Genomic DNA, 11,588 nt, shown 5'->3' with positions numbered 1-11,588 from the left:
TATATATATACACATACATACATATATATACACACACATACACATACATGATATATGTATCCACACACACATATTTATATATGAACATATATACACTCATATACTCATAAACACCCATATCTGTGTTCATCTATCGGTGCATTTTTGATTAAGTGTGAATGTAAACAGTAAAACAATTTCTAATGCAACGTAGAGTTTCGTAAGTGCTCTAGGTTAGAAATATACTTACTATTGTGTATAATTATTTATATGTTGTGGACAGGAAACTTTAGCAGAAAATAGAAATATTTAAAAAATAGAATACTAAATAAAGGTCTAATTGTGTGGCAGAGAATCGTATATATTTAGAGACTAGAATCATAAGTGATGAGATTGTGAAACATGTTTGGATTACACACAAACACACTTACATACATACGTTACACACATCTATATGTATGATAATGATAAAAAACAGAAAATATGTTTGTCTTTTTTAAAGAAGAGATTTAAATAGTTAAGAGTGTTGGAAGGAATTTAGCCGAATTGTTCACTAATAAAAGGTGTGATGGAAATAGTTTGTTTTCCGTTTGTTTTTTCAAACTGACAGCTAAAGACAAGAAGAACAAAATGGTGGTGGGAGTTCCATGGCTCATTGCTGGCCAGCAGTATCAACATGAGGGGTGACCATTACTTCTGCCAATTGCTTTGTCGTGTAGACAGGCGTGGTAGCAATATTTACTGGTGTGCTGATGGGGTACATTTGCAGGGTAGGGAATATCTGTGCTGTAGCAGCGTTCATTTGTATGGTCGTTGGGAATATTTGTGCTGCAGTCGGTGACATCTGTATGGTGGTAGGAAAAATCTGAGCCATTGAATACATTTGTACAGTCTGGGCCCCGGTAGTTGTTGTAGCAATGGCTGAATAGAGTTGTTGTTGCTGCTGCTGCTGCTGTTCTTGTTGTTGTTGTTGTTTTTGCTGAACGAGTTCAGCATTAATGGTGTTGTTGTGGCTGATAATATTGTTGTTGTCAACACTGGTCGTTGCTATTTGTTGTGGTTGGTTGAGATCAACTTGACAAATTGTAGGTTGCTGTAAGACCTCTGTGCTCACAGGTACTGGTAGCACCTCTGTACTCACGGGTAGCACCTCTGTACTCACAGGTACCGCAAGTTCTAACTGTGTCTCGGGTTCAACTTTCAACTGGGAAACTTGAGGTACGCAACTCAGTTTCCGACGACCTTTATTTGGCTGGTTGTGCTTGACCAGGTGGTCATGGCGAGAAAAGGCAAATCCACAGATGGTGCACTTGTAAGGGCGTTCTCCAGAGTGGATTCTCTTGTGGACCTTCAGATGATCCCGCCGGGACAGTGCCTTGCCGCAAATGTCACATTTAAAGAGCTTCTCCCCATGGTGGCTGCTCATGTGTCGTACTAGATGGTCGTTGCGTGAGAAGGCGTAACCACACATCTCGCATCGGAAAGGCCTCTCCCCTGTTTGGGACCGTCTGCCAGTCTTCACCGATGGCTGGCCGTAAAGAGGTTTCATGTGAGAGTGATGTTCATACTGATGGTTGTGATGACCATGAATGTGATGATGATGATGGTTGTTGCTGTTGTTGTTACTGTTGTTGCTGTGGTGGTGATGATGGTGATGGTGATGATGATCATTATTTTCAGAACCGGTGCTGAAATCAAAACAGTCATTGCCAAAAACTTTCTTTTCTTCCACCTCGACAAGCTCAACCACTGCCTGCTGTAATGTCTGCGGCTCAGAGCGTTTCTGTTTCACCGATGCACTGTGCATGTTATTCTCTGTATGCTGCAGCTGCGTGTGCACAACAGTCGATATTGGTGTTGTTGTTAAGGATTCCATAGACGCAAAGCCCTTGTCACTGCAAATATTGTTGTCTGATGTCGACTTCCCAACCACTTGTTGGGTTGTCAGATTGTCCTCCATTGCTATGGTAACCACAGTGGAAAACACAAAAGCAAAATATGTCCTAAAAGGGCAGAAGTGTTATTAGAAACGTAATTTCTGTGTGGAGACTGTGGCAGTCTGCAAGTGGGGTGGGTGTGGTAGGTTCTTCATTTCTATCATCGCATTTGTTTGGGTGACACAGCTGAGAAATGGTCAAGTGTAAGACAAGAGAGGCTTCATTTACAGTGATTAGACTGAAGATCTCATTATCGCATTCATCAACGGGAATAGCTGAGTGGTAAGAGAAGGTGTTGTAGGATTTAGATTTGGTGGAAATGTCTTTGAGAGAAATGTTATAAAGAGGAGAATTGCATCACACAAATGAGGGTTCCTTCTCGTGTTTGTGTATTTCTCAATCAGCAGCAGTTATCTGTAAAATAAAAAGAATGAAAGTATCAGAACAAAGGAGACAAATCATAATGGATGGCGACATTAGAAAGAAAACGAAGGCCAAGGGTTCTCGACTAGGGTCCACATGACCTTTAGGGGGGTCTGTTTAAGATTTTGTTAACATTTATGTGCAGTAAATTGGTTATAATTCTATAATATACAATATATTTTCACAATTTTTTATAAAATTCCTTAGATATTTAATTATAAAAATATAATAGGATATTTTAACATTGGGGAGGGGGGCTTGGAGATAATAGAGTGAAACAGGAATGAAAGGGGTTGATAAGTAAAAAATGGTTGAGAACCACTGATGTAAACATTGAGTATGCAGTGTTGGAGGGGAGGGGTATTTAAACTGGCCTCTCACATGTGCCCTACAATGTCATTCTTAAAATACACAATCACATCACCAAAATCTCAGAAGTTATGAGATAATGAAGGATAAATTTGAAACAATGTGAATAAATAAGCATTACATTTGGCAGAGTAATCTGAATGCTAAAGGGTGAAACACAAACGCATTGCTTGCAGTCACACCATGCTAGGACAGGAGCCCAACTTGCAATGATAGCTGCATACATTAACCATTACATGTTACCTGCAAACATTAGGGGGTTAATAGGGCTGATGTGAGGCGAGAAAGACTTAAGAGGTAAGGTAATTAGTTGAGATGAGAACCAAACAAAAAACAGGTGGCATTTGTATGGGGAACATCAGGTAACATAGTGTGCCCCTTGGTGGTAATTTATTGAAGCTCTCTGTTGCCTGTTTTCCAAGACCACCCATTGGATTTCTCAGTGGAAAATCATATAAATTCACAAAAAAAAAAAGTCTGTCTTCTTGCAACCTGCATCTCTCATCTTTAAAAAAAACCTGTTTAAATAAAAAATTTTTGCCTTAAAAGTTTAGACCATCGTCGTCATAGTTGTCTCCCAGACGTCGCCGCCGCCGCCGCCACTACCATCTCACCCCCGCCACCAACACCATTCTATGAACAACAAGTTAGTGTTTAGTTCTAAATTCTGATTAGTCAGATAACAATCACTTCTTGTTATTGCTGTTTAACCCCAGGTCAACCGCAAACAAACAAACGTATGATCAAAAAGCATTCCAGCCATGACTATCACCACCATTTCTGTTCTGCAGACACCTTGAACTTAGGGTTACATTATTCAATGAATACCTTTATTTCTTTTCTCAAGATTATAGGGTGTAATTTGAGGGAGATATGGCTGCTATTTCTAACAGCTCCACCAACCACTTAGCGGCTCTGTTGTTCAACAGATTGGTGAATAAAATGACACAGAATTAAGAGACTTGCCCTGGCAATTCCATCTCCAAATGTCACTTACTGACCACATGACGACAACCAACCTGTTTAATTAACTCCCAAAGCTGTCATTGTCTCCGTTCCAAAGAATTTCAGAACTAACGAAACTTTTATTTTTGACGAAGTTCCTCATGGCATGGGGTGGAGACATCTAATATTTTAGGGCAGCTCCTTCTGTTGAGAGGGTAAAAAGAAAAGAAATTCTCCTTTTGATACCAAGACCGATTCTGGTCCTAAGATTACAAACTTACAGTTTTCAGGTGATTTAGCGATTTAAATTAAAACTTTTCACCAAACTCTTTGTTAATTCATGTTCCAAATACCAGCCAAAGAATGAGTTATGTTACCAAATTTTTCAAAATTAAACGAAACAAAAAAAATACTGAAAATCTCAAAAAAAAAAAAAAAAAAAAAACTAACGTAAATGTTAAAAACTTCCCTCTATCTCCCGATCTATTTATCATATATTATACACAATCAGATTAAGAGACAGCCCCCGAAACGTCAGCCTCTCCGGATTCTGTTGTCTAACTTTACTGGAAGAACTGTTAGAAGGTCGGAAAATGGGTCTTGCGGCATTACTTCAATTTCTCGATGTCCTGAGTTCAATCTTGCTGAGGTCAATTTTGCTTTTTATTCCTTCGGGAAATATAAAATACCAGTCGAGTACTTGGAACGACACAATCGACTACCCCCGCCTTCTACAAAAATTAAGCCTAAATTAAGAAATCATTATTATAGTTTGGCGGAGGTAAAGAATACAAACACCACCCTAATCCTAATCCTAAATCTAAACCCTAACCCTAAACACCGGGTGTACGTATTCTTTACTTTTGCCTATAGTTTTAAATCTAAATCTATGTTTTAAATTAATACAGCGATTCAATCATGCCGAATGTTAGACACTATTCTCACTTAAGAGGAAAAACAATTGCCCAGGATCGTAATTACTGTTGTATGAAAGAGGGGGATATCAAAAGAAAAGTGCAAGAAAATAAAACCATTCTTTTCCCTGCCCCTGAAGTATGGGACATCGATTCCGAAATATTTAATGATTTAAAGGATTCTAGATTTTCAGTTTACTAAAACTTAATTTAAAAAACAGCAATTTTAACGCAGAGACAATCTGGTCACTATTATAAGCGATTTAACACAAATACATAGGTTTGTATGTAAATTGTATTTGTGGTCGTCAGACTTGCTAAAGATAGCAGCTAAATCTCCCTCAAAATCTAACCCCTAACTATCTTTTAAAAATGGTAAAGACGTATATGATAATGTAGTCCTAGATACATATCTGAAATCTCAGATGAGATGGTCATGGGTGGAATTGTCTTTAATGATAAGGTCTGGTCGATGAAGGCTAAGTGAGGGTTAAACAATAGCAAAGGTGGACCAGGGTGTGAGAGGCTGTTAGTAAATGCCCGCGCATTTAGAAGCTATGTTGTCATTTAATATTAAATAATATATGAAAGAAACGTGTTGATGGCTTCTGTGGAAACGAAAGTAAAAGAATCTAACAACGAAAGCCATAGATTGTTGGTGGTTTGTGACTTATTTGTATGGATGAGGTCATTTTTTTTAAAAATTGGTTTCCCTCCGAATTGAGATCGGAGAAAGTAGAGAGGGGGGAGGGAAAGAGACGAAGACATATAGATAGAGGGGGAGAAAAACAGCATAAGAGTGAGGGAGGGTGGAGAGAAAGAGGAGAGATAGCAGAAGAGAGTGGGGAGAGCGAGGGAGTGAGAAAGAGAGGAGAGATAGCAAGAGAGAGAAAGCAATCGAAAAGAGAGACAAGGGAGAGTAAAGGAGAGAGAGAGACAAAAAGCAAAAAAGATAGAGAGGATGGAAAAGTGAGTGAGGAAAGATAGGAAGAGGAGAGAGATAGAGAGTGATAAAGGGGGAAAGAGAAAGAGAACAAAGTATTGCAGAGAGAGGGAGAGAGATAATGAGAGAGGAAGTAAGCGTGAATTCAAAAGAATTGGAGAAAGATTTTCCTTTGGAATTAACGAACCAAACTAAAATGTTGAGCTATTTTGAAAGGAAACAGTAAGGAAACCTGCACATTTTCTCTTTTATCACACAAAGGCGGCTAAACATGTGTAAACTGTGACCTTAAAACCAAACAGATCTATTTAGTTAGAAAGCCATAACAATTGTGATGTATTTGTTTTGCTGCGATCGTCCAACGAAATTCTTCGAAAACACGATGAACAACATTTTTCCAGTGGACTAGAACTGATGTGGATGCAGACAATGTGATCTGGAAGGCTTCGTTGAGGTATCTATACATCATCTCTCTATATATATCTCCACTTCGTTCTACACACACACACATATATTTATATATACCACGATATCTATGATTACATTTATACACTGTTTCAATAGCAATGCTCCATAGCTTACCTTTTTTCGCGAAATATTTTGCTGTAACACTGAAAGCACCATAAATGTTGTCCATAATATTTGAAATCGGTCGCTTTGGAAGGTGTTCCCTGTGAGAGGGAAGACCAAAGTTTTTCGAAGATCACCGAGGAAAGCCGTCCATGTAAACACAGGGGAGACAACCACTGCACTCACAACCCACCAACTGGATTCACTCCAAATTATCTCATTAACAAACGTTAATTAACTAATTCATTCATGTACATCACACTTAAATATATTTTCGTCGTTATTCTGAAGCAATTTATGACTAATAAACTGAATAATTATCCAAGAAATCGTAGTGAGATTTGTGTAAATGGTTGAAGTCACACCGCTGACACCGGTTCCCCTTATTGTTCTCTTCCAGACAAAGAAAGCTGAAAAGGTCAGCTTTTTTCGGTTTGGGGATTCTTCTTAGATAATAGTCGCATTCTCTCACCTTCCTATCTAAATAACGCCTAATCAGCAATAAATATCTCCCATTTCTGTTATTTAATTCTCTACAATAATAATCACATTTTACAGAAATATTCAAGTTCCCAGAGATTTTTTAAAATTTATATTCTTTCAAAAATATGTCTTTATTATGTTTTTAAAATTTATTACTGCACCCGCCTAGGGTTTAATTCACACCGTTTAATTATTTGCTTAAGACGAAAATCGCTACAACTTGTAAATCCCTATCTTTCTTTACGATTTAGCATTTATTTAATGCTTTGGTGATGTCGAAAAGTAAAATTATGTTGGAGTATGCGATGGAAGGAAGGCTGGGAATCGGCACACTTTCATGAGAGTGAGCTGATGGATAGAACGAGCTAATAGTACTATTCGGAAATAGGTTAATAACACAAGTTGCGTATCATAAATTGGGATTCTGAAGATATTGAAAGGCAGCTACTGAGATATTGTAATAAATCTCTGATCAACAGGTTGCTGTGAAATAAGTTTCAGGGGTTCAAGAGAGCCGCGGCATACATTACACAGACCCATTTCTCTTTTCTTAAAATATTTATTTGTGCCAAAGTAACGAATCCTGTTGGTAACATATAATCCCTGAATTCATCATCATCATCGTTTAACGTTCATGTACCATGCTGATGTGAGTTAGACCATGAATTATTAAATTGTATGACAATAATTCTTTTATGCTTTGTTTATTTTTCGTATTTCTGCGATCAAGGTTAATTAATGAGGTTTACTTTGCCTCCCATCCTTTCGGGGCCGATAAAATAAGTACCAGTTGATCATTGGAGTCAATGTAATCGACTAGCGCCTTCCTCTTAAATATTAGACCTTGTGTCTATAGCAGGAATGATTATCGTCCGTCTTGGCGTTCTGAGTTCAAATTCTGCCGAGGTTGACTTTACCCTTCATCCTCTCGGGGTCGATAAAATAAGTACCAGTTGAGTCCTGGGGTCGATGTAATCGATTCACCTCCGCCCCCAAAATATCAGGCGTTGTGTTTCTCGTAGGAAGGATTATTATCATTAATACAGCTATGTGATTTCCAACTCTGTAGTTCTGGGTTCGATCCCAAAGCATGGCACCCATGGTGCCATGCTGTAGGATCTTCTAAATTAGATTGACCAGTTCCTTGTGAACTGTGTGGTAACACATTGTATACTGTGTGTATGGGTTTGTGTGTGTGAGTGGGTATTGCTATTCTAGTCCAGGTCAACCCAGCCTGACAGACCTATGATCAAAGGCTTTCCAGCCGTGACCATCCTATCTTTTTAGAGGTATATAGAAATACATCATGTAACCTGTCCTTTCCTTATTTAAAATAGTTGAGTATAATTTGAGAGAGACTTGGCTGCTATCTGGGCGGCACACGAGCTACGCTAGTGTCAGGTGGTCAGGTGTTGCTACTTTTCAGAGCTTTCTCAAAACTGTCAGATTATTCTGCGTCCCATAAAACTAGTTTGTCCACTGCAAAACTCTCCTGCCCACTGTAGGAACATTCTGTTATCTCTTGTAAGAGGATAAAGTATATTAACAACCTCTACTTTATTTAAGCCAGCCTAGTAAATGTCATCTCTGTCCATGCTATAGTCATAAAAAGGTTTGAACTTAGTAATACAAGTTGACGAAACACCCGTCACGCATAATTTTAATGGTTTGGTAATATCCATGACCCCTTTTCAGGGTTCTAAACAGAGCTGTGGAGTTGGAGTCGGATACACATAAAGAGGTAGCTGGAGTCGGAGTTGGTAAAATAGACCACAATCACTTAATTACATAGAGGAGTCGGAGTCAGACGTGCCAATAGTAGAGGAGTTGGAGTCGAAGTCAAAGTTTTTTGTTTCGTCTCCACATCCCTGGTTCCAAAACTAGTGGGAACCTCTCATTTAGCCCATGGCCACTTGTCTCAGTTCCTCTCAACTGAGATGTCTTTGTCTTGCAAGTTACTTGGTGACCCTTGTTGATGCAGTATATTTCAAAATAAGATGTGATGGCCATGGTTAGAATGTTTTTAAATTATAATAAAAGATTAAGATTACATTGATACTAAAAGATTTTTAAGTTTCATGGTAAATCATTTTTTGACACAAGTGTGAATGGAAACATCGATACATATCTAACTGTCAACAATGAGAGAACATGTGCTTGGTTGCACAGTCGCTTGACTTGCTAAAAATAGCAACCAAACCTATCTCAAATCAAAACCTGTCATCTTTAAAAAAAAACGGGCATTCTAGTTTAGCTGTTTGAAAGGAAAAAAAAAATGAATGGCAAGATAGGCATGGATGGGATGTCTTAATTAAAGGTGTGTTTGGTTGGAGGTAACCTAGGACTAAACAACGCCAAATGAAATTATAATCTCTGATCAAAGTCAAAACTGAGGTAAATGTTTAATCTAATCTTAAATGCAAAACGTTTTATTCTTGGATTAAAATTATTACCATTAATGATAGACCACCACCACCACCATCATCCTCCTCCTCCACCTCCAAAGTCTCTTTTCCATGCTGGCATGGGTTGGACAGTTTGACAGGAACTGGCAGGGCTGGAGAGCTGCACCGATCTCCAATTGTCTGCTATGGCATAGTTTCTACAGCTGAATGCCCTTCTTAATGTCAACTATTTTATGGAGTGTACTGGGGGCTTTCTCTGTGGTACTGGCACTGGTGCATTTATGTGGCACCATTCTACATATAAAATAAATATATAACATCATTGTCATCATCATCATCATTTTACGTGCCACCAGCATGGGGGCCAGTCAAGGGGTACTGGCATTGGTCACATTTGGTTGGTGCTTTTTACATGCCACCAGCACAAGAGCCAGTCAGGGGGTACTGGCATCGACCACATTCAGATGGTGTTTTTTACATGCCACTGGCACAGGATCCAGTCAGGTGGAGGAGGAGGAGGGCTTCTGCAACGTAAATGAACTCAGAACCTTAACCCTTTCGTTACTAACCCGACTGAAACCAGTCCTGGCTCTGTAGTACAAATGTCTTGTTTTCATAAGTTTCGAATTAAAATCTTCCACTAAACCTTAGTCACCCAGTTAAGAGAGTGTTCTAGGTGCTTTTTTATGGGCCACTAACATAGATGTGCTTATGTAGTACCGGCACAGGTGCGTCAATGCAACACCAGCATGGGTGCCTTTTTATGTGGCATCAACACCTGCAAAGGACAAGCCTGTATGTGTGGAAGACAACGATTTTACTTAGCTTGACACGTCCTATCAAGTACATCAAATCACCACATCTACCAGCCCCTTGTCATTTCCTCAGTGAGGCCCAACATCTGAAGTTCCTTTCTCACCACTTCATCCCACATCTTCCTGGGTCTACCCCTTCCACAGGTATTCCTCCACAATTAGAGCTCAGCACTTCTTTACACAGCTGCCCACATCCATACGCATCACATGACCTAACCAGTGCAGTCTTCTCTCTTGCACTCAACATCTGATACCTCTTATACCCAGTTTTCCTCTTAAATCATTTACACTGTGCCATGCATGCACACTGACATTGCCCATCCAGCAGAGCATGCTAGCTTCATTTCTTTCAAGCCTTCACAAGTCCTCTGTAGTCAAAACCCATGTTTCACTGTTTCGTAACATAGCTGTAGGTACACAGGTATCATACAATCTGCTTTTCACTCTGAGGGAGGGGTAATATTATTCTAATGATTTTGACAAGTATGGGAAACAACTGCAGACATGTTTTGGTTTTAATTTACCTCTTCAGTGAAGCATAAGTTCGACCATATTTGTTGAAATGATTTTGAAAAAATTTTGTATATCAACAATATTGTCTACGATTTGGCTTGAAAAATTAACATAATCATGGAGAAAATTATCTAGAATTGCCATTAACATGAAAAGCAATAGCGAAATTAGTATTAATATATTAAATACAGGGAGCAGAGAATTGAAAAGCCAATTAAAACTAATTAGGCAGGAGGAAAAGACAAATTTATGTTCTTTATGTTCAATACATAAAATAAGTCAAACAACGACTGTTTTAATGTAATTGGCTATTCTTAAAAACTGAAATAATAATAATAATAATAATAATAATAATAAAAATAATAAATCAGATTTTAATGTATTTCAATAGAAGAATATTTAAATAAATATAACTGAAATTAAAGGAAAACGAATTGAGATTTCATTGTAAAACCTAGAGAGAATTCGATATTCAGATTTATAAAAGGAATCATATGAAAATAGCCGCTTTTTTTTTTTTTTTTTTTTTGGCAACGTTCTTTTTCCTTCTTTCTTTCCTTCCTTGGTAGCATTAAATAGTATAAATGCAAAAGGAAGCCAAAATCTCTGAGGAAATAATTGTAGAGACGTTACAATTAGGTAAATCACCGCCTCTCTCACTCTCTCTAATATATTCTGTCTGTGTGTCCACAGCTGGCAGCTTGGGGCAATTTCTTTTTTATTTTATTATATATTTTATATTGTATTTATATATTGGTTACATTATTATTATTACTAATCTTTTCTCAGAAGTCTATAATTCTATATCGATATATATATATGTATAGCGAGAGAGAAAAAAAAACGCCGAAAAACTAAATAAATCACAAAAAAAAGATAATAATAATTAAGTGTTTGTGTGTGTACTGCATAATTTGTTGAAGGGCGGGGCTTGTATTTCCCCGCATAAATCAACGAGGGAAAAATGTCCCCCTAATATCTTACACAATAACAATAACACTGTGAAAAAAAACAAAACAAAACATTATCAATGAAAATCTCTCCAAAGATACTAATAAAAGCCCCCGACAGCTGGTCTACAAAATAAAAAACAAAACCCGATTAGGTTCAGGTGAGTTAATATTCCATTTCTTGTTCTATTTTCTATTAAGTATGTCTCGTCCTTCGCAGCATGGAGACAACGGTTACTGCTGTACCACATCTCTCTCTCTCTCTCTCTCCTTCTCTCGCTCTCTCTCCCTTGTTTTCTCCTGCTTCGGCTTTAATAAATAATACAATAAACCATGTAGGTA

General features: G+C 38.0%; 2 protein-coding genes across 2 annotated transcripts in view; one reads left to right on the top strand and one right to left on the bottom strand.

Annotated features, from left to right (window-relative positions):
* LOC106870090 (zinc finger protein 658B) overlaps positions 1 to 11,588 on the top strand; it is a 58,582-nt gene that overhangs the window by 38,519 nt on the left and 8,475 nt on the right. Inside the window, exon 3 of the mRNA XM_052973001.1 lies at positions 4,562 to 4,706. Coding sequence (XP_052828961.1) covers positions 4,562 to 4,706 — 145 coding nt within the window. The remainder of the gene's footprint in view (positions 1 to 4,561; positions 4,707 to 11,588) is intronic.
* LOC106870102 (zinc finger protein 83) lies at positions 320 to 6,351 on the bottom strand. Its single transcript, XM_014916087.2, has 2 exons — positions 6,093 to 6,351; positions 320 to 2,330 (listed from the first exon to the last, which is right to left on the bottom strand). The coding sequence occupies exon 2, from the start codon at positions 1,937 to 1,939 to the stop codon at positions 632 to 634; it is 1,308 nt and encodes a 435-aa protein (XP_014771573.1). The 5' UTR covers positions 1,940 to 2,330; positions 6,093 to 6,351; the 3' UTR covers positions 320 to 631.

The sequence above is a fragment of the Octopus bimaculoides genome, chromosome 14, assembly GCF_001194135.2.
Source record: "Octopus bimaculoides isolate UCB-OBI-ISO-001 chromosome 14, ASM119413v2, whole genome shotgun sequence".
Classification (NCBI taxonomy): Eukaryota; Metazoa; Mollusca; class Cephalopoda; order Octopoda; family Octopodidae; genus Octopus; species Octopus bimaculoides.
This window is presented reverse-complemented; position numbering and strand designations above follow the sequence as displayed.

Bases quoted from the DNA above. Each gene is read 5' to 3' on its own strand.
- LOC106870102 (XM_014916087.2), bottom strand. From the start codon at position 1,939: ATGGAGGACAATCTGACAACCCAACAAGTGGTTGGGAAGTCGACATCA.